The following is a 25,023-nucleotide window of genomic DNA, read 5'->3' on the forward strand; positions in this document are numbered from 1 at the left end:
AAGATCAACCAAAAATTGTACAATCATGTGAAGAATGTAAAACACACATCTATACATGAGAATGCCAAGCAAGAAAGTGAGGATTATTCTACAAGGGTAGAAGGAGCAACCTGCACTAGTACAGAAGGTGCACTGGGAATGGTGGAGGGTGGGTTGTCACATAATCAGAACATATTGCTGCAACGATGCAAAAAATAAATACAAAAAAACTGGTACACTTAAAAATAAAAAAATCACCAATGCCTAGCAAGAAAATGTAGGTTCAGATACTTATGAGGTAGTACTGTTTTGGAAATATTGGTATGCTTATTCACTAGTCCAACTAGTCAACTAATTATTTCAATGCTTTAAAAAGGTATATTTATATTTTGCTGTCTCTTATACTAAGTTTACTATTATGTAAAAGTAGAAAGCTTTTTTACTTGTGTATGGTTCACATATTTCATTATTTTTATTGCATATTTGGTGTATGATCTTTTCTGGCATGATGGCATATTACAAGTACTTTAAAATTTTAGTCTTTTGTCTGTTTGAGCTCCTGGTGTCTAACTGGTTGGTCTTTTTTTTTGTTTTTTTAAACAGAAATCTCTAATGACAGTCTTTCTCATATCATCCTTACAGATGGCAGCATATCAGTGGTTGAAATGCTGAATATGACATAATTAGTTAATAAAAATAAACATATAACCCAATCTATCATTTGACTTACCACTTGTCACTGAGTTACACCAGTTTAGGGGTAATTACACCTCTCAACAATGACTTTGGACAAGAACTTCATATTTATTTTTACTATTTTAAGCAGCTTGTCTGTTCAAAGTCTAAATTCTTGTGAGCTGAATAATTGAAAAGAATAAATTAGTAACATCAAATCCTATATAAATACTGTCAGTAATAATATAGTTTGTTGGTGTTTATTAATACAAAGCAACATAGCTATCTCTGCCAAACAACCAGTGAAAATGGAAAGGTAATATGATATTTTTACATTTTATAAAGTCAAGTTAAAATGAAACAGTGTCCATAATTTGGCTAAAAGAGTTAAATAAAATTAAAAATGCCAATGGCTCATACAAGTTAAAAACATAAGCAAGTTGGACAATGTCACCATTATCAGTGACACTTTCCAATGTCATGGGTGAGCCCACAGAAAAAAATTTAAAAGGGTGCTGTCACTCACAGTAAAATATGGGCTGTTGTGACTTAAGTGTCACAAAGGCCACACACTGGTGGATCAGTCCCAGATAAAAAAGAAAAAACAAGTTAAAAACTGTTAATAATATGTCACCTAGTCAGAAAAAACCTCTTTCTTCCAATCCTTATGGAAACAAGATAGTCAAAGAACAACAGAAGGTTTGATTTGGAAAAGCTTGTTGTGATGTTGCTCACTCCAAGTCAACTGCCAACTGGCAAGAAACCGAGCCTTCAATATAGGATGGTATAGGTATGGCTGTGGCAGTACTAGAGCAGATAGACTTAGCCATAGTGTCAGCAGATTTGTTCCTAAGAACACCAACATGGTCAGGTATCCATAAAAACTGAATATAGACAGAAAAAAAATAAAAATGGGCCAGCTAATATCAAATATCAATGAAAACATAGTAGGAACTAATGTTAAATTATTCTAGTGCCAGTAGAAGGCCAAGACAGTAAAAAGAGTACAATGTAAAGCATAGCTTCTACATGATCTAGGGCAAGAGAAATGGCATACAACTTTGCAGTGAACACAGAAACTACAGGGTGGATCCTGTGAGCAACCACCAAATCACAACAAACCATGACATATCCCAGAGTTACCTGATTTTGAACCATATGTATAAATGAGAATGGAAAAAATGGTCCAAAAGATGTTCAGTGAAGAAAAGACAGTACTTCTAGTTGGGAATATCCACCTTTCTCAGATGACTCAAAGAAAGGTCAGAGGTTGGGATAGTAATAAGCCAAGGCAGGATAGACTGACCAATGGAAACAGCAACATTACCCAATAATACATCAAACTCAACCAGCTGCACCTGGAAATGAAGGCTAAAAGGAAGAACAGCAGACAATCTATTCTGAAAGAACATACCCATGCTGCATTAAAAATCAAAGTTAAATGGCATACTGCAAAGAAAGTTGCAAATGGCAGAGGTTTGTGAGACTCTGTGTACAAACTCTTGACTGGAGAAGTGCAGAAATCCCCCATGCAAAGCCAAAGTCCTAGATGGTGAAGAGTCCAGCATCATCAAGGCTGAGGTCCTGGCAAAACCATAGATCAAAGACTCATGATCCAGGATGGAGCAAATGAAGGGCAATATAGATCCTGAGCACAGAATACTGACCTGCTTCCCCAAGAGGTGGAAGAGGACATGGAGGATATACAGTGCCTCTTTACACATGGCATGTAGTTACTTGATGTGAGAAATGAAAGTCAGCCTACTGTCAAAGACAAATCTCATGAACATTGCTTCAGGGACCATAGGAAGAATAACATCATCAAGATTGAGCTAAGGATTGAGATGTAATACCAGAAGTGGATGTAAATGGTTTTGCAGAAAGAAAAGGTAAAGCCATTTGCTGTGTTCAACTACAAAAATAAACCTCAAGTGGAACACAACACAAGTGGAAGTCACCAACACAGTGTGTTTGTAACAGTAGGAGGAAGTTGCATAGTGATAGCATTATTCTTGATACTTAAAAGTGCAACACAAAAGACACAGCCCTGGGGGACTTCAAGTATCTGAGGAAAGGTACAGGAAAGTGTCAAATCCATGTGGACTTGGAGTAACCTGTCCAGTAAAACATTCTGGATTAACATGGTAAATGGCCATGTAACTCGTAGGGGTGGAGGTATCGCAAAATGTTGTACCTCCACAAAGTGTTGTAGGCATTCTCAAGGTCAAAGAATATTGAAACAAGATGTTCTCTCTTGAGGAAGACTTTCAAGCCAAATCAGATGATCCACAGTGGACCATCATCAAAAGAATCCACACTGGGTGTATGAGAGGAGGCTGTTCAATTTATGGAACCAAATAAGATGACAATTAACCATCCTCTCGAAGTCCTTACATAAACAGCTAGTCAAAGCAACTGAACAATAGTTAGAAGGAATCTTGGAATTTTTTCCAAAAAAGGGAAGACAGTAGTCTAGATCAAATATCAGAAAAAACCTTCTCCTGCCACATCTCACAAAAAACTACCAGAATAATAGCAAGAGAGGCAGGAAAGACATGGCACAGTATCTCACAGCAAACATCATCATGTCCTACTGGATGAACAAGAAATATTCTCACCAATATCAGCAATATTCTGTAGATCAGCAACTTCTTGGCCATTAGAGAACAAGATGGAAATGGAACAGGAAGTATACTTCCCACTAGCATTTCGAATCTTGTCCCAGATGATTTTGGAACTGGTGATAGAAGATACGCTAATTGTGAACTTAATTCAGGATTCATTTTGGTTTTGGAGATTGACAATGTGGTTAGAAGAGTAGGGTACCTGTAAGAGGTGTCTTAGGTCCATATTTGAGCCTTCCATGCCTCCTGGGAGACAAGACATCATAATGCACAGGGATACCATGAAAAATGTGTTAAGGTTTTAGAAATAGATTGAGTAATTGCTGGGACGATACTATCAGTCACTACTATTATGTTGTCATCTATTGATGGCAGACAGATACAGCAGCATCAATTTCCAAGAGAGCTGTAAAAGAGGGCCAGTTGACCTGGTCTAAATTCTACTGAGGTGGGCAGGTTTGATAGCATTGGTCACAGACAAAATGACATGAAAATAATCACTGCCTCATGGGTTACTTTCAATCCTTCTTGAAAAACAACAGACAAGTGAGGGGAGCAGAGAGATATATGAAAGGCAATAAAAGACTGACTAAGTACATAAATATAAGATCCAGTACTGACGAGAGAAAGTTTGTAATTCAAGAGCATACACTCTATAGAATAACCCAGTCATCAATATCAACACCACTCAAGAGGGGAGTAAGTTCAATGGGTACATCCCCAACAGTTTTAGAATTATGGAAGAGTTCACTATGTTTTGAGGTAGATGTTTCCACTAAGATGTCCCTATAACGTAACTTCTTGATGGACTTAGGAAAAACTAGCAAGCTCTCTAATCCCTTTTTAATGAAAAATAGAGAAATTTGCCCAAAAATTTCTCAGATAAGGAATGAAAGATTAAAAATTGAAGTACAGGCTCTGATGGTAACAGTGTCTGGTACCAGTTGCCTATGCTTGGCATTTACCTTTAAGATTTTGTTTTGTTTTTTCAATAATTGTGATATCTATAATAAATAGAGGAAAATTAAGTGCTCACTAATCCCACCCACCATGGAGTTCAACAAGGGGACACACTACAATGCAAAACAAGGACAATGCAACAATGCCAGGATTTTGTGAGCATAATACCCAAAAACCAGCATGAGACAATGTCCACAACTCAGAGCCCTTCTATAAACCACTATGCTGTAACTAAAAATATTACTACTCACCTCAGTTAAGTAGGGGTGTTTTAAATACACCATTGTTTCCTCCTCCACTGCTAGATCTTTCCACAATTGAAGCTTCTTATTTCTTGTAACAGGTGGAACATATCTATGTTTCCTGCAGTAAAACAAAAAAACAGCTGTAACTTTGCACATAATATTAAAAACGTGAAAACAATATAGAGGTTAAAAGTTTTAATGCTTTCTCATGTTACCATCTAAATGAAAATATCAGTTCACATATAAGCATCACCTTTATAACCACTTCATGTTGTTAAAGCTCACTTCTAGTCATATATATATACATACACACACAACCACTTTATGTTGTCACCACCTACTCATGAATACAAGTCATAAACATGCACACAATGATTTATTACTGTTTCACAGCTATTATCAACAACTTTTAGACATGAAGCACACACATAAACATGTTTTACAAACAATTTATGGTGTTATTATCTGCTTGTAAACTCAAATCATACATATACAAACTTTACTGCCACTTCAGAGTATTACCTTCACTTGTTAGGTGAGGTATATATATGTACAAAGAAAGAGAGAAATATGCCCAGCTTTGCAGCCACTTCAAGCTGTTATATTGAGCATGTAAACATGAATCATACATACACACATAACCACAAAATTTCTACCAACTATATTATTGCATACTTGCAAATTTGAATGATATAAACATATACACATACAGCTAACTTTGTGGCCAATTTAAAGTGTTATAATGCATTTTTGAACAAAGTGATATGGCTTCAAAGGAAACATACAAACTGAAATATCTATGTAAATATTACCAAGTCAGGTTTATAAGATTTTAGAAGCTTTGTTAACAGGCTTTCAAATGAGCAATATTATCAATCACTATATCTGCATTCATTTTGTAATGCTTGTAGTTTGAATACATCATAATCTGAGTCCTTTAAGTTTTCCTTGGATTACTGAATTTCTCATGTCAGTTTCAGCTTGAAAAAAATTATTCGTAAAACTTTAAGGGTTACTGGCAAACTAACAAATAACAATGAAGCAATACACATATTACCAAAACTTAAAAATATGAAAATAATATTTAGCTATTAATTAAAAAGATCTTCAACCAAAGTTAGTTTTCAAATTTCTTGATGAAAAGCAGTTTTAAAAAAGAACTCACACATGGAAGACTGATTATAATTCATCTACATTGTTTTGTTTATTTTTTAATTCTGTGCAAAGCTACATGAGGGCTTTCTGCAGTTGCCATCCCTAATTTGGCAGTGTAAAACTAGACAGAAACCAACTACTCATCCCCACCAACTCTCGAGTTACTCTTTTACCAATGAATAGTGGGATTAACTGTCACAATATATGACACGTATATATATATATATATATTGCTGAAAGGACAAGCATGTATAGTGTGACAGGTATACAGACCCAGAACCATCAGATTTCGAGTCGAGTGCCTTAACCACCTGGCCATGCCAGGCCCTAATTCATCTACATATTAGTCCATAGTGCTTCCGCTGCTTTCTCTACTTCATCATTAGTAATACTTAATTTGGTTGGCTGAAAGACAACAAACTCACACAGTCAAATTTGGTCCTAAATCCTAAGTTAACTTGTACGATCACGTTATCTTAAAAGTAAACAGTGAGTACTGCACCATTTTTGCTATTATTTACTTAAGTCTTTAATGATTCTCTCTATTTTTTTAGATAAATGTAAGTTATTTTTACCAATCACTGAAAATGGTCCTATAAAAAAGTTTACTAGCTTCCATATTTGGTGCAATAAGTCTTTTATTCACTACTCCAAACACTTCAACTGATCACTAGGTAGCACAAGGCCTAAATTCTTTATACCACTGTACAAAATTCCAGAAAAATATTGCATTTGTTGTCTCAGTAAAATGAACTTTCTGTTTTGCTATACTGATGTTCTATGAAATATTTTGGTATATACATCTTCAATATCAACAGGGAATCTATCACTGTTTGTAGGGTACATTTACTTGTCAGCAATAACAGTTTCATTACAGGTTATTGTCTGACATGGAGAATATGACATGACATGCACTTTAAGCCAAAAGTATCACAATTCAAAAGATCACAAGATGCATGTGACACTTTTCACTTAACATCTGGATGAAGCCCTAGTGGTTTTAAATTTATTCTTTCTTTTTCTTAAATAATAATAACCTGACCTTTTCAATTTTTACTACATCTACAGAGATGCCAACTATTTCAAATGACTGAGCGTAATGATGGTAGAGAGCCCGTACAGATATTGTACAACCACTGGATACAGTTTTGAGTCATCCATGTCTGTGGATCCATCTGTGGCTAAACTGTAAACACTGTTAGTAAGTATGCTTGAAACCATTTTGTCATCTTCACAACCCAACATTTAAACAATGGCTGTAGTTTTGGTTCTAGCACAGCCACATTTTTTTGCTATATCAGGGTCTGGGAACATTTTTCTGAATAGATGTCCTGCATGATGTTTATGTACCTATTAGATGTGAGATATTTAACACACTACTATTACTGACTACACTGTTATTTTAACACGACAAGACTTGCATCTAAACAGCAGTTCAGCTCTTAAGCATGTACAGCTTTACAGTAGCCATATGGGAACAAATCATAACACATAACTTGTACAAGTAAGGTAAAATCAAATCCTGAACTATACATTGGTTGGCTACAATTCAAAACCAGAATCATCTTGAATGATATAAATACTTTTGTCACCAGAAAAAAGCAAATTCTAAAACAAACTGCAACTCTAGATAGCCAGATCAAAATAAGCCTTACAGTGTCAAAAAACTATATGAACATACATACATTTAAAACATCAATATAATAAGTGAATGAAGTTAAAAGCCTTAACTTTAAATATTTTATATCCCATACTTAACATTTTACTAGCCTTTAAACACAATGATAATTTATGGTGTGGTCACATGGACCCCAAAATATTGTTCTTTCAGAAATCACAAAGTCATTTCAAAAATGTATATAAAGAAAGCTTCCATTAAGGTATGAGAATATAAAAAATCTCAATATTACTATAAATACAAATATTAATTACTGAACAAATAAATTGCTTTGTTATACAGATCTTATCCTAGTAGTTGAAGTTCAAATAATATACTGACTTTATCATGACAACTGTTAAAGAAAGTTAATTGTTAAATTTAACCTAAAACTATAAGAAACATACTTCAACTTAGGTTTAATGTCAAAAGAAATCAATGCATCAAAAAGTAACCATTTTCTCCAAAGTAATTGCTCTAAACTTTGGACACACTTTAGTCCTAATTAATCTGAACTTATAAGTCATTATTTTGTATGTATACACACTATCAAAATTATTCACTTACAATACCAAAATCAGAAACTTTCAAAAGTAATGACACACTTTTCATCAGCATTTCAAGTGCATATACACATATATCAAGATTCAAAATTTGTAACCAGTCTTTCATAAAAATTCTAACTAGTCCTTATTGGGTATAACTGTCTACTTCAAGAACATACAGTAAATATTTCACATTAAAAATTCTAAAGCTCTTACCATATAACTTTGTTTAAATATATAAAACAAACATAAAATGTCAAAATATTTAGAGGCTGAAATTCTAGACTGCAGTTAACTTATTACATATCACATACGAGTTATTTAAATAAAGTATACTATTATTTTATTGCATGTACAATAGTATAATTACATGATTATGTAATTTTCATATGATTCTGGTGGATAAGATGGTTACTTTTGCACTGGCATTACTTCCTTTTGCTGTAAGCATCTTCTATGATCTTGCACAACATAGAGGAGGAATTGCTTCTGTTCTTTCTTTGTTGTGAGGAGTATGGTATTATACTCCTCACAAAGGGCTACACCCCTTTCAGCATTATCATTTACTACATTCAAGTATTGAAATGTCTGTCTACCTACCTGTAGTTATCTCTAAATCTTACGAATCTGAGTCACAATCCAAAATTCCATAAAGAGTTTTGAGGCATCTAAAGAAGTCATGATTTTTTTTATGATGACACCTTTTATTAACATGTCCTCAGGTTTCCTGATAGTTAGATGAATGTAGTTTAGAGGTTCATCCATGTCGTTCTTCTCATTTAATGCTTTTACATTGTTAATTTTGTGTTTGTGTATATAGCTAAAGCAAGTAATGCCAAACCAATGAGTTCTTCACTGAGATACCACAGACATCAAGCAAATGTTTGACAGGCAGATCTTTAAAGAATAAAATTCATTCTCTTGTACTTAATGAGACATAAAAGGAATATAAGTTCATTATGAAGAGCAGAAATTACAACAGGTGCAGTGAACTATGCCCTAAGATAGATTTGAATAACAAGAGTGCAGATGAAAAGTTCTTTCTCTTCATGACCAGTAAGCTTAATATGTTCCCAAAACATACAGATCTTGAAGACCTGAGCCATCTACTGTACATGATAGTGTTCCAGATGCTATAAGTTACATTCTGCAAGGAGAGATGCTACCAACAAAGATTACAGCTTATACAAGTACCTCTTGATAATGATTTCTAGGTTGGCTGACCTACAGTTGTCTTGTAGCAAAGTCAATGACACTGGCCTTAACTTCCTTTATGGTTGCTATTTCAGCATAGTCATCTGAAGTTTCATAACTGGACTGGACCATACATTTCCAAGGTTGCTGGTACCAACTGAAAAAGCATTATCTGAATCAAAGAAATGCCTCATGCACTTTTTAAACCACACAACAGGAAAAGTTTGGTGTACCAAATACAGAAGATTCTTGTTTAATCTTTATTCAAACAGCAAGCATGCATCACTTCTGTGAATAGTGTTGATTGCTGTTGAGTCAAACCAAACTGCCTTTACAAAATCAGTGACTTTCCACTCTTAAGAAAATGAGCCACAGCAAAAGTTTGAGTCTCTAGTGCTAGATACCAACTTTAGAACAGAGAAATTGGTTTAGTCTTGCTACAGACAAAAGCACTGGCAGACAATTCACTTGTTCTTTCCCTGTGAGAATATTCAGGAGTTTGCAATCCCAATGAACTACAAGTAAGACTTGACTGGAACTGTTTCTTTATGATTATGACAAGTTCTTCATAATTGTAACATAGAGATCTTCATATCAAGAAATGGTTAACAGTTAATTCTTGAACATCACAACCAAGAGTATGAGCTAAAACAGTAAGGATAAATGTTACCTTTCACTCAATTTGGCTCTGTTTTTTTATTCAGTGATGACAAGAAAACCCTCTTGTAAAAAACAGAAATATACATGTAAAAACGGCTGGTTTGGGTTGAGAAAATTTTTATGTAGAGGAGCGAATAACGTTTTGACCTTCTTCAGTCATCGTCAGGTTCACAAAGAAAGAAAAAGGTAACTAACCGATAGGTGACTACATGTTTGAAGGGGGTTGTGTAACTGAGTGTAGGAATGTAAAGGGCATGCTTAGATGTTAGATTATACTTTTTATATAGGTATAAAGATGTTCCTTTGTATTGGTTTATTTTGGGCTTGAGTTGTTGTATAAGTAAGGCTTCTTTAATTTTGTGTTTGTTTATGTTTGTTTTTTTATTTAGTATTTGGGTGTTTTCTATGGTTATGTTGTGTTTATTTGACATGCAGTGTTCGAAAACGTGTGAAGGTGACTTTTTATGTTCTTTGAATCTGGTTTCCATTTTTCTACTTGTTTCTCCAATATAGAAGTCCTGGCAGTTATCACATTGTATTTTATAAATAATGTTGGTGTGGTGTTTGTCAGTGTAGGTTTTACATAGTATAGACTTCAGTTTTGTGCCTGGTTTTTGAATAAATTTAGTATTAACTGAATGTCATATTTTGTTACTAGTTTTTGCCAAATGTTCGTTATTTTTCTGCTGATGTCGGGGATTATATGGTATGCAGCGATATATGGTTTCGCGATGTTTTAATTCGATGTTTTATATACTTTTGTTAGTTGATTTTGCTTTTTGTCCAGGTGTGTTTGTATAGTGTTTTCCACACTTTGTGGAGGAAACTTATTGATGTTGATGAAGTATTGTTTTATTTTGTCTAATTCATTGTTAATTTTATCTGGTGAGCATAGTTTTATGGCTGTGTTTATTTGGTTTCTTAGTATGTTGAGTTTTTGTTTTGTTTCATGTGCTGAGTCCCAAGGAATGTATAGTCCAGTATGGGTGATTTTTCGGTGGATTTCTGTTTTGAATTGTGTGTCAGTTGTTGTAATTTTGAGGTTAAGAAATGATATTTGTTTGCTTTTTTCCTGTTCACATGTGAAGTTAATGTTGGGATGTATAGAGTTAATGTGATTGAAATAATTAAGTATGTGTTCTGTAGATTTGAATTCTGCAACCGTGTCATCTACATATCTGTACCAGTATAGTGGTGGATGTAATGCTGTGTTAATTGCTTGTGTTTCAACTTGTGTCATAAAAATATTGGCTAGAACTGGTGATACTGGGTTGCCCATGCTTAGACCATTTATTTGTATATAGTTGTAGTTGTTGAACATGAAGTTTGTCTTCATCATGGTGAATTCTATGAGGGTTGCTAACTGGTTGCTGGGAATGTCTATTGATAGGTTAGGGTCTCTGATTTAGAGTTCTTAGGCTATCTTGCAGGCTTCAGTGGTTGAGACTTCTGTAAAGAGGGATATAACATCGAAACTAGCCATTAAGGCTTTATGATTAAGTTGATTAAGATTAGACTTGAAATTACAAGAGTCAGTTACCTCTTTCTTTCTTTGTGAACCTGACAATGACAAAAGAAGGTTGAAATGTTATTCGCTCCTCTACATAAACATTTTCTCAATCCAAACCAGCTGTTTTTACATATATATTTCTGTTTTTTATTGCCCAGTTTTTAGGTTCAGAATATAATGATTTTCCAGTTCCTCTATCCTCATTATTGTTATTGGTACTGACTCAACCAATTTCATCATCATTGTTGTAAGATGATTTGCAATAAATGAGAGTTTCATTCAAAGTCTGCTGTTCCTGCTCATACTTGCCTCACCTTTTTCTTAGTTCTTGATTATTTTAAAGAAAGAATTTTATCTACCTGGTCCATTCACCCACATCATTCCCTTTCTTTCCCTTTGAACAAGATAAGTCCTTGATCAGGGTTGGGTCATCCCTCTGAGTGGTGTCAAAAAGATCAAGTAGATTATATACAAACACTGCTTGATGAGATCACTGTTTTTCAGTTCTCCTTTTTATAAATTTTTATTTAGCTTTGTCCATTTTTTCTAAAAAGCTTCTCCACTTTGATAATAGCATAATGTTTTGGGCAAACTTGAATTTGGACCTTGTTCCAAAAAGTTGCAGCCCCTTTGATCATCATCTTTCATAAAATGTCTTCTTTAATGTTTTGTGAGGGTAGGGAAACTCACACACACACACACACAGTACTTAGTCTATTTGAAGACAATTTGCCTCATGAGTTCAGTTTCTTTTGAACTAAGCAACCAAAGTGCAGTCTTACTTCTTGTTGCAGTATCCATTTGCAATGATATACTAATATCAGCTGAAATGATACAGAAGATTCTGCATAAGTTCTTATATATCTTCACAGTAATTCTAGAAATTACTATCATGTTATAAAGAACATTCCAGAAGTGGCAGCAGACATTATTTACATATGGAATTTTCTTGAACATTCTGAATAATGTGGAAAACTGGAAAATTCCAAAATATGTTATAATGGTTTCAAATATGCTAGAACTTGCAGATATAATGCAAACAACAAGGTAAAATTTAAACAACCTTGTCCAACTTCTAAATGCTTTCTAATATGGATGTAATTTGGTGTGATTTAATAATTTATATATCTACTGGAATTTGTGCTAAATTTTGCAAAATAAAATTTAAAAAATAAGGATTACTTTAGAAACAGTGCTAAAATTGGGACTTTTCAAAGTGCATGAATCATGTGACACAAAAACTACAGTTTAAGTATTTCAGGTTTCCTTTGAAACGAAGTAATTAAAACTTAGATAACATATAAATTCAAATAATAATACACAATATTAATTTGATACTTATATACTGATAGTTAAGTGGTTTTATTAAAATTTGTATGTAATATAGTACATACAAAGAAAGGAATTTAAAAATGGCATTGAATGTCATAGGGCAAAAGCAAAACTGTTTTACCACATGATGATACCACAGTAGATAGAAAGGAAAAAATTGTGGTGCCATGATTCCAGGATATATTATTGTGGAACTACCATTTTATTCTGATATTTTTATTGTCCATTACTTCTACTTTTATGTTGCTAAGTTTAAAAATACTTCTTTCTTGGGAAAATTCAATTTTTCAGGAGTAGAAAAACTTACAATCAATAAAAAGTTGTTTCAATGAAAGGAGATGGTTGTTCATGTGAGTTTTGGGTTCTAAAAAAAATGTCCTCTACTGGATATATCATTTGCTGATGCTGCTGATGTCTACTTTCTAGTTACTGTCAATCTTACTTTCAACCTCCACTGCATCCAGAATAGCCAACTGAGTTCTCCTCATGAAGTTTGTTTGTTTAGAATTAAGCACAAAGCTACACAATGGGCTATCTGTGCTCTGCCCAGCACAGGTATCGAAACCTGGTTTTTAGTGTACAAGTCCACAGACATACCACTGTGCCACTGGGGAGCTCTCCTCATGAGGACCCACCATAGTGCAATGGTGATGGTGTATTGCCTGGTGAGTTTGAGACCATATAGGATAGACTGTACAGAACTCCATGTCCTTTATCAGCCAAATTAACACAACCCAAGTCAGGCTGAAGCTACATGAGACCAGCTGAGAGAAATTGGAGATGCAACAAGAGGACCAAGTCCACCAGCTGGAGCAGTTTCACTGGCAAAGGATATAAAAGATACTAAGTGGTAAACTTAGGCACAATAGTAAATCTCTCCAGAATAGAAAGTTTCCTTCCAGTATAATCATGTGTCATTGAGAAGCTGCAATCCTAGAGAAAGTTATGGTTCATACAACTAATGGGATTATTAAGAAAGCCTTCCACACTTTACCCAATATATCAAGGGTGTTTCAGTCAGGTGTTGCCTGAAAAATATACAGAAGAGATTTTGATTACAACCATGTGACTTCAAGCAGAAATTATTTCAACTGGCTGATCTCCTGGTCCAGCAGTGAAAATGGAATGCCTTATTCTGAGCTTGGATGGACCAGCCCTTGACTCCATCGAGTACTTGACTGAAGCATCATCTTAGACAGGGATATAGTCATTACAGTCTAAGATGATGCTTCAGTCAAGTACTTAGCTAATTATGCAGGTTACTGCAATGACCTTAGTGAATCACAAGAATATCTTCATTGATAAGTTTATGAAGGGGATACCAGAAAAAACAAGGAAATATCATATAGGTGTAAAACTTATAGCCTGCATTTTCATGTTTCAAAAGTGTATTTTGTAATATGAGATAATATTAACAAATACTCAATAAAAATGTTTGCTGATTTCAAATATTTCTAGAATTTTTCTCTATGTAGCCAAATACAAGTTTCTGTTGCTTTTACTTCTTCCATGAAAAATTCACTTCTTTTTATGAACATTTTAATGTTAAAACTGAAGCAATCATTACTACTGTTGAAAACAATAGGTACACTACATTACCCAATAATACTTTCCAGGTCAGCTATCCTTACACATATGGGTTGGTCCAGTGATCTTATCTCTTAGTGGAGAAATAATGCTTACTATAATTCCAAGTTTGCTATATATGCATCTTAATGGAACTTGGCAGGACTTTGGTAAAAATAAAAAGGTTTCTCTGTGAATTTAGACTTTGAATAATCTTAGTGCAAGGTAATTTTCATGCTAAAATTAAGAATATATTTTTATCTTAACAAGAGTTTTCATAACCTCTAGAATGTCCTAAATGAATAACAAAAAAGTTATTTTTCCAATAAAACTTTATTTTCTCTATCACAACACAAAATGCAACAAGATTTTGTCAAAAGTTGGAAAATATAAAATAAAATCAAAAACACGTCTTTTTATCAGAATGACCTGCACTTTTAAGCAGACAGTTACAATTATTGTTCATAAGAGACTTCGGCCTCTAACTTTTTAACAAATTATTTCACTTAATTTTGTTTTATTCTTCTTTGAATCATAGTTGTGTACAAGTACACTACTGTAATAAAGCAAATATCACCTGGCAAAGTTTTAAGTTTTCTTTCCCAACCTACTAAGTCTCTGATTTTTACCTTTTAGCTGTTTTTATAATAATAATTTAAAAGAAATGTAGTACTTATGCATGGATCTTGTTCCTTTCTTGTAGTGAAAGTGTCAATAAATGTTTACTTTAATTTTTGGTGAGGTTGTTTACACTTTATTGAATTATTTCTTTCTATCAAATATTCAATTTTGAATGTAAAATAATAAAAAAACATAAAAAATACAATTTCCTATAAGTATTACAATGTAAGTGGTGTTATAATTCAGCTACAAGTGATTTAAAATAATTAATTTGGCTGTTTACAAGTGACTCAGCAATAGCAAAGACTAAGATTGTGCACTGAGCACAAAACCTGTGGCCAGAACAAGTTACTCTAAAAGGAACTGAGTATGTTGTATGTTATTTTCTCTACCCTAACTCTATAAGAATTTGGTCAATTTGACCGACCTTGAAATAATCATAAGAAAATACAAAATAAACCTACATTGCACTTTTCTTCTTTCTAAAATGACTTTAGATGGTAACAGAAAACTACAATTATTCTACTTTATGACTTGGAAATTAACAGTCACAAATCTCTTTCAGTTGTTGGTTTCTTGGCCAGACAATTGACCTAACTTTAATAATCAGGTTGAAACCAAACAATGTAGTTCATATGCATTGTACATCATCTGACAGCTAGGAAAGCAAAGAATACCACTTCCTTTCAGTCTGTGATAATGCAGATCAGTGACTGTCCTAACTACCAAAGATTAAAAAACAGTTGCAAAATGTACAGTCATGTGAAAAAATTAGGACTCCCTATGAAACCCTGTGTATTTTGTAACATTTTTGGATATATAGATATTTAATCTCAATTTTAACAATACTGAGAGATTATAGGAATATAACTAAACAATTCCAACTGAAGAAAAGACTTTTCAATATCTTCTGTAAATGTAATTCTACAAAAATGCATATTCTAACTGAGGAAAAAGGACACCCCCACATTTATTCCCACTTAAAATGGCTCAACTCACACACAGGTGTATCACACCAGGTGCACATGATCAGAAGACTGTTACTCAGCATTCTGATTGACGCTTGCCCAATGTAAACCTCAGACATTTAGTTTGGTGTGTTCCTGACTGTTGAAGTGATAGTGAACACCATGGTGAGAGCAAAAGAGCTGTCTGAGGCCTTCAGAAAGAAAATTGTAGCAGCTTATGAGTTTGGTAAGGGATTTAAAAAGATCCCAAAAATTTTGAAATCAGCCATTCCACTGTCTGGAAAATAGTCAACAGGTGGAGGGCTTTCCAAACAACTGCCAACATGCCCAGGTTTGGTCATCCAAGCAAGTTCACCCCGAGAGCAGACTGCAAGATGCTAAAAGAGGTCTCCAAACACCCTAACATGTCATTACGTGACCTACAGCAGGCTCTGGCTACTGTTGATGTGAAAGTGCATGCCTCTACAATCAGAAAGAGACTGCACAAGTTTAACTTGCATGGGAGGTGTGCAAGGAGAAAACCTTTGCTCTCTAAGAGAAACATCAAGCTCAGACTGAAGTTTGCCAGAGAGAATGTAGGCAAAGACCAGGACTTCTGGAATAATGTTCTTTGGACAGATGAGTCCAAAATTGAATTATTTGGATACCAGAAGAGAGGACATGTTTGGCGTAAACCAAATACAGTATTCCAGGAAAAGAACTCCACACCAACTGTGAAGCATGGAGGTGGGAAGTGTCATGGTTTGGAGCTGCTTTGCTGCAGCAGGACCTAGACAGCTCACATTCATAGAATCCACCATAAATTCTACTGTGTATCAGAGGGTGCTTGAGGATCATGTGAGACCATCTGTACGAAAATTAAAGCTGAAGTGGAACTGGACCCTGCAACACGACAATGACCCAAACCATACCAGTAAATCCATCAAGGACTGGCTGAAAAATAAGAAATGGAGAGTCCTGGAATGGCCAAGTAAAAGCCCAGATCTTAATCCCATTGAGTGTGGAGTGACTTGAAATGGGCTGTACATGCAAGAAATCTCTCAAACATCTCACAGCTGACAGAATTCTGCACTGAGGAGTGGGGCAAACTTTCTTCAGACCAATGTCAGAGATTGGTAGATGGCTACAAGAAGCATCTCACTGCAGTTATTTCAGCCAAAGAGGTAACACTAGCTATTAGGGGGTAGGGTGTCCTAACTTTTCCTCAGTTAGAATATGCATTTTTGTAGAATTACATTTACAGAAGATATTGAAAAGTCTTTTCTTCAGTTGGAATTGTTTAGTTATATTCCTATAATCTCTCAGTATTGTTAAAATTGAGATTAAATATCTATATATCCAAAAATGTTACAAAAATATACAGGCTTTTATAGGGTGTCCTAACTTTTTTCACATGACTGTAGTTCATAGATTCTGCCAGACATTACTACCCAATATCAAGAAAAGCATGAATTGTAAATTCTTTTCAGTCTGTAATATTTTGCCTACCTGACTATCCTAGCTGGTAATTGAGCAGTAATTCTACAATGTATGGCATATATATCATATCTTCCAATACTATTTGACAGTTCGAAAAATAAAAGTTGCAGCAATCTTTTCACTAACTGACAGTCTTAGCTCATGATAGTCAATTACTCCCACCTGTATCAACTGAGAGGTCAAATTTTCAGGGAGGAGGGCCATATATTATACTACAAGAGTAGCACTTCTTATCCAAACAGCCTAAAGACTCCTATTCTCTTACTCTACATACTGTTATCACATATAAAAAGTGTTTGTTCCAGTTGGGATTAACTTTGTAACAATCTGCTTCACTATCTGTACTATTTATTCTGTCAAACTGTCAAACTAAGGTGGTATGGTGATACAAGTGTCTTCATCACACCTAATCCTTTAAACAATTCAGTAAACAGTTGGCTGTTGAAGTTAGATCCCTGGTATACATGGGTTTCATTTGGTGCTCTGAATCATGTTATTCATATATCAATTAATATATCACCTTCTGTCTGTGATAAAATATCAACTAATCAATAAGAACGGGCCACTAACAACTAGTGTGTACTGATGATCTCTTGCAGTCACTAGAAGTGGACCAGCAATACCCAAGACTATCTTTTGCAGAAAAGATCTAACAATTTTCTGTTAGAGTTTACTCTGTTTTGGCCATTTCTTTGTCTGAATGATATACACCCCAGAAAGTCACACCAATACTAAAATCTCAATTCATTTATAATCAAAGGAACCAGAGACAGATGTTAGCATATGTGTGGATTAAACCTTGGTTCCCTCCAGCAGAAGTAATGTCAGAAAACCACTCATTTGTGGGTCAGTAGCAGTGGTACAGTGACCTTTTTTCAATTGCAACTACCTAAAATGGTACCACAGGTTATGCACGTGCATGCTACACTACTCTACTAGTGCTGGGTGGGAATGACTTTGCTACCCACACTAGATCAGAGTCTTTTAGTTGTTTATTCTAGAGTTCCTGAAAATTAACTCTGGCATCTATCTACTAGTGGAGTCTTTTACTTTATGGTTTATTGTCACTAGAAAAATGGCCATATTTTAACTCCCAACTTATGTCCAGGATCATGACATATCACAAATGGACAAATTCTCACCAACTTGTAATACAGTTGTTTGACTTTCCATGTTGTGGGCTTTGGTGATGAACTGAATTAAAGTATATTTTTGCAATGTTATTATTCAATGTACTATTGTTCCCTCCCAGTTTTTAAAGTTTATTAACCACTTCAGCAAAGCACAGTAAAACACAAATTGCATACTTCCTACCATACAAGTAGTTGTGAGTGTTTTAAGAAGAATATTTCAAGCACCTTTTTTTCATCATACAGTATCTGTATTAAGTAGCTATATGTGGATGCCCCAGTTTGGCCTTCCCCTTTTAAAAATGCGAGATTCTATTGGACATTGATGCCAGGACAATGGAGATGTAGCAGCTTTATCACACTTCCAGGATGGAATAGAACATAATAGTATATGCTAGACATACACATATAGCTACTTAATATATAAGAGCCAACAATAATGCTCCTGTCTTTGAGAAAGTAGCCACAAACCATCAGTGAACTAATGTAAAACCAAAACAACTGTGAGCTTCTTGCTTCTAACAGATTGAGGCAAATTTCTCACTGAAGTTATCTTAGCTGGGTCCATTAAAATTTCATCTCTAACCCAAAATGTGATCCAGATTTTCCACCTATTCTTGAGTGAACAAAAACTGTGGTTTCAGTTTCAAGCCTGCAATGTGTATGCACTGGAAGACCATCTTCAAATTTATAAATGTAGACTCAAAAGTGTGAAGTGTGGCTAAACATCTAAATATCATCAATGTAGATCAGGCATCTCTCCAGTGATGGTTCAAGTATAAATTCCATCAGCTGTTCAAAAGAGTTGATGCATTATAAACACCAAACAGCTTTATGCAGAATTCATACAAGCCATCTCTTGTACTAAAAACAGTCTTAGACTTGCTTTATTCACCCAACTTGACTTGCCACTATCCAGATAGCAGGGAGTTGAGAAAATGGTAACCTTCCAATATGTTTAATGAAAGTCTGATACTAATAGCTTTGCCATCTTTGTTGCTCAGTTGAAAATTCAGGAAATTGTAGATGGAAACACAACAGTATATAACTACGGCATTTTCAATAAAATTGATTTCTGAGCAAGTATGTGATGAGGCATTAACAGCAGGAAGAAGCAGAAATTTGTAAAGTAACTGTGACTGACAACTTAACTGAATTATTTAGGGTATTGAATAGAACAAACAAGTTTTCAAGAAAATTATATTTATTACACCAAACACAGAAGAAAAAGGAGCATGCACACAACTGTGCAGACAAGATCACAGTCAACAATCTAATAGGTGATACTTGGTTCTTTATACTCAAAATGTTTTTACTTTCAAAATGTATTATTAATTTTACAGGTATCTTGTCAGGTTCAGTACTTGTATTTGTGAAATGGAATTTCTGCCACAAAATGGAAAAATAGCAATGATAGATTAATGTATGGACCAATGGGATTTGGACTCCCACCCACAATGTGAGCTACTGAAATAAAGTACACACAGCAGATAAATTACTGAATTATTATTTTTTTGTTTATTTATTTAGCATGAGTTTTTTGAGTTTGTAATGTGAAAGTTATGTGATAAGTGCTTAACTGTTCTCTTTTGATCAAGAGAACAAAATAAACTTAAAGAAGACTCAAATATTCACAAAATTTGAAAAGTCCAATATTTGGCCATTATAGATTGTTTACTGCTATGTAGAAAATACTTCTGTAGACATACAAATATATAAAAAATGAGAAGTTAAGAGAAATAGCATGGCTCCTTTGGAGTCGAATAATATTTTTTTATCCTGTCTTAATATTTATACTGAGAAAACTCTTACTCAAGGCCCAAGGATTTTGTCAACACAGTAAATGAAAAGAATATACAACATAGTGTGTTCTTATATGTGGGATGCCCAAAGTGACAAAATGTCTTAGTTGGGCCCTGGTTGTAGATAGTTAAAAAACAACATTAACTTATCAACAATTTTTATTTTGCTGTTGTTGAGTATTTTATTGTATTTTTGTTGACAATGCTTCATCCATTTAACATAAGCAAACTTAGCTACAGAAAAACTAGCATACTTTAATTCAAAAGGGAATTAGCTTTCTCTTCAAGGTTGTTGTTTGATGGACCATTAATAATCATTAGACAATCATTTCTTCAGTATCTCTTAGTAAATATTTATCAAAATCAGTAGAACTGGAAAAATCTAGCATCATAATGACAGTATCCTAACCAAATGTTGAATGGTATTCAACATTTCTCTAAACTATAAGATTTGTTTTGAAATTATGTTGTTCTTTTTTACACTCAGCAACAAAGGTTAATCAAAATAAAGTTGACTCTTCATTGCAGTGTTTTAAAAGATAATGTATTCTTTACTTAATGAAAAAGAAACTCACCCAATCCAAATATTTCCAGGAATTCTCTTTACAAAGTGAAAACGTCCTCTTGTGAACAGAATTGTAGTCAGGTGCATATTGTTCTATCTGAAAGAAGACAACATTTAACATTTTTCCCACCTGAGAATGTATTGACAAAACACACCTTTTCACACAGATTGGTTTGATCCCTCAAGTATCTTCCTATAAAACTTCCATGGCAATAGTCTTTAGATAACTCCCACCTAAAAAGCACATTTAAAATGAACTGTGCTAGTGTACGATAACAGGCAATGATAGCCCTCTACCAATAACAGTGCAACACAAACTCCTTGTAGAGTAACTCCACTAAGCACTCGCTTTTGAATTAAGTTTATTCTTAGATGAAACAAGAAGGTGCACTACAGTGAGAAGGACAAGTGGGAAAGTGTAAGGATGTATTTATCAGAAATATATTTTCTAGTCAGGAAAATGTAGAGGGGTGGTGAAAATACTAAAAAGAAAAGAGGAAAATGCAAAAGAGCCTCAAATATTGCACGGATAGGCAGAAAGTTTACATAATTAACCAAGCACCACCCACATATGTGGTCAGCAAGCCAAGAAGTTTAGTGTGGTCAGGACACAATCAGAAAGTATGGTATCTGACCCTGACTCAACTAGACAGCCAAAGAGAAAAAAAACAAATGATTTCTGCTGCCTTACTTTGACTTTATTATGCTGTATACAGTCAGTAAGAATTTTTTAAAGTCCATAACTCCAGCAGTTTGAAATTGTTGGCATATATATTCAAACAACAGCAACCACAAGCAAAAAGAAAAAATATGGTACGATGGGACATAAAACCAATAGTTTGAACAGAGTGCATGTAAACTTAATCATGATTCCAGTAAGGCATGAAAGTAAGAAATAAGATCTAATTAAAAAAAAAAAAGGAAGAACTGGAACAAAGTGAAGAGGACAGACAGAGTTGAAGGACAACAGGAATGGGATAAGAATAAGGTTAGACAACTGAAGACTCCAATTCTGTGAGAAAAGGATTGAAAAAATTCCACACATGAAGAGACAGAGAAGACACACACCCCCATGTGAAAGACATTGTGTATGGTTGAAGCAAGAAAGAGTGGGAATGGGTAGTAGTAGCATGGACACCAATCTACAAAGCAGAGGAAATCAGGATTGTGTTAGTCAAAGAGGCAACACAAACAGGACCTAACAAGGAGTGTAAAATATAAAAGCACAGAAGCAAAGAAGAAGGTTAAGGATAAGCATACAGAAAAAGGTTGGTTGTTCGGTGTTTTATGGTGCAAAGCAACTAGGCTATCTGCACCGCAGAAAAAGGCATGACTACACCTGGCTAATAGCATCAACTGCGAGGACTAGAGGACATGGAATTGATGACCAGAAGAGGGTAAATGTTTGGTACTTAAAGGAATGGCAAAGGCATTGATGAAAAAAAAAAAAGCCTGTGTGTTGTAGAACCCTATTTGGTCAAGAGAAATGACCACTACCAAGATAAACCCAATTGGAATGAGCACCAAACAGCATGTCCAATACTGCAAGCAATGAGCCTTAGAATCTTCCTGGCAGGCAGGACTCCACCATGGACAAGGATACTGTGAGAAATATGTCAAGGTTTTAGAAACAGATTCAGTAGCTGCCTGAAACAGACAGTAGCAGGATCAAGTTCCAAGTGAGAAATGAAAGAGGGCCAGTTGGCTTGGTCCAACCTCCACTGAAGCATGCAGGTTGGGTAACATCAACATGCCAATCTTCCTCAAAAAGACAGGAAAATGATCAATGCACCATGGATCACTGTCAACCCTCCAACAAATGTGATAGAAAAGTTAAAGGGAACAGATAAAAATATCAGTGATGGTAAAAGACTGACTCGATACTTGTAAATAAATATAACAACCAGTACTGAAGAGAGAAAAGTTGTGATCCAATAGCATACACTCTATGGAATGACCCTTCTGTCAATCTCAGCACCACCCCAGAGGGGATTATGTTCATTAAAGTCTTCCAGGATTAAAAAGGGAGATAGTAACTGTTCAAAAACAAGAATATCTGACTGATCAGAACACAGGTAGAGAGAACAAACAGAGATGGTATGACCCACGAAAACACTGATGGTGACGGCCTCTGAGAGTGTATCGAGTGGCAATGACAGGGTGGGCATGTGCTGGTCAATCAGCAGTCCCACCCCTCCATGCACTCAACCATCAACAGCCTGTCATTTTGGTATAACAAAAACTGCTGAAAAGTGAGTGTAGTGGAAGGTTTCAGAAATGCTTCCTGTAAGGAAAAACACACAGGATGATAGGAATTAATAGAGGCCTTAATGTTACCCAGGTTAAAATGGAAATCTCATATCCTAGGGCAATCATCCTTCTAACCAATAAACCAACAAAATGATCATAAGTGACACAAAAAAAAGAAAGAAGGTAAACCAAGTTTCTTACATCTATCAAACTAAATACACATACAAAAAAATTGTTGCCCTTTACTCTCATCTCACAACATGTGATTTATTCACATGATCAGGCAAATAATTCTGAAAGTTTCTAATTCTCTATCCTTATTAATGTTACTGAAGAATAATTCTGCACCTAGACTTTCAAACCTTAAAATTATTGCCCATGAAATTCAGTTTCTTATTTGCATAAGAAACACAAAAACAAATAACAGAATGCTACTTAGCTCATAGATACAACTTAACAGTGAAACCAATTTAATGTGAATATCATGTTTCACTTCCATAAAGTAATACAACAAACCTTATTTCACTTTCTATCAACAAAAAACAAGAAATCTTTTGATATACCTATCTACCCTACCCTATTTTCTATCTACAAACTACATGCATATAAGAAACTCAATATACATCCAACTCTGATCTCCATACATCTAAAGGCCAACTATCCTATTACAGTAGTAGTACTAGTCTAAAATAAACTGTATCTGAGTTGTTAATACATTAAATTTGTGTCCATAATGTTACTACTTAAAATGTAATTATAAAAAGGTCATCTACATTTATGGATTCTAAACACTTGCAATCTCAAAAACATCAATGACATCTCTCCCTTAGCTCTTTTCTTCAGTAAAATCATGCAAAAAATATTTCAATTTATACCCATACAATACTCCGTCCAAACCCAATCATTCTGGTAGATTTTCTCTGACAATACAACATATTTTTTTTAATATCTCATATTTCAAGCTCTCATGGTTTTCTATAACAATCTCTATACTAACATTCATACTGTACACTTCCAAAGTATCTCCTCCAAATCAATTCAAGAGTCAGAAATCCAGTTAACATCTTTCCTTGTGAAAACCAGAGATAACATAATTTAAAATCTGAGTAGCCAAGCCTGTATTCTTCCTCCATCCTTCAAAGCTGCAAGTCCAGTTTTCGCATTCTGTTTACCTCCAATATATCAGAAGGAATTTTTTCTGTTTAATCTATCATTATATGCTTACTGTTCTTCAAAAGCCCTATTAGATATCCTAATTTAATGTTTTAGCTAATTACTAAGTTCAGTAACTCTAAATCTTCCAACCTGACCACAGATTTGTAGTATGCAGTGACAGAATATTTTCTACCCTCTTACTTAACATAAAATTTTTTGCAACTTTTTATAAATATAAATAGCATGATTTTAACAATGAATGTTGTTCAAAGCAAATAAATTCCTTTCACCCATTATCTAAATATTATACCAAGTCATAAAACTAGGCTATTATAAGTACCTTTTTGTTGGAAAGTTTCTGTGAATTAGAATACAGTATATGAAAGTACACAGTGATCTTTTACCCTGGCAGTCAAGTGATACCTTTAGGTTATAACAAATGTGGCACACACGCATTGAGTAGAATAATTGTACTGTTTCATTTTCTCAGTCTGGATCAGTTCTTCACAGACATTTGTAGAGATTTACTTTCTCAGCAAGAGCTCTCAAGTAACAAGTTGAGGCACCATAAATACACTTTTATCTTTTCACTGTAGTTGAAAGCTAAATAAAAACTGTTTTACTTGATTTTCTTTGTGTCCAGTCTCTTTCTTTAACAATTTAACCATATGTCAGGGAACTCAGATTTACTGTTTTGAAAATCAGTGCCCCTGAGAATATTACAAGTCTAAATTTCCTAAACCTATAATAATTATATCTCTTATTTTCTAGTAAGCCATATAGGTTTATTCTTAATTGTAATCATGTTTGTTACTAGCCATAACATGTAAAAGTAGTTTGCCCTTAACAGGTTCCTATTTTTGTTCAATATTTCTCTTTAAATTGACTAATCAACCAAAGCTAATTCCTGCTCCTAGTTTCAAAATAAGCTTTTCAAAATTTTGGAACTAA

At 34.4% G+C, this 25,023-nt stretch overlaps 1 protein-coding gene across 5 annotated transcripts in view; it reads right to left on the reverse strand.

Annotated features, from left to right (window-relative positions):
- LOC143225395 (large ribosomal subunit protein mL63) overlaps positions 1-25,023 on the reverse strand; it is a 42,034-nt gene that overhangs the window by 6,863 nt on the left and 10,148 nt on the right. For 4 of the 5 annotated variants that reach the window (XM_076454721.1, XM_076454731.1, XM_076454750.1 and 1 more), the window contains 2 exons: positions 20,678-20,764; positions 4,490-4,601 (listed from right to left, as the gene is read on the reverse strand). In XM_076454721.1, coding sequence (XP_076310836.1) covers positions 4,490-4,601; positions 20,678-20,754 — 189 coding nt within the window. In that variant the 5' untranslated portion in view covers positions 20,755-20,764. Of the gene's footprint in view, positions 1-709; positions 837-4,489; positions 4,602-20,677; positions 20,765-25,023 lie in introns of all 5 variants that reach the window. The other variant, XR_013013825.1, reaches the window with a different exon arrangement.

This window comes from Tachypleus tridentatus, chromosome 1, assembly GCF_004210375.1.
Source record: "Tachypleus tridentatus isolate NWPU-2018 chromosome 1, ASM421037v1, whole genome shotgun sequence".
Lineage (NCBI taxonomy): Eukaryota > Metazoa > Arthropoda > Merostomata > Xiphosura > Limulidae > Tachypleus > Tachypleus tridentatus.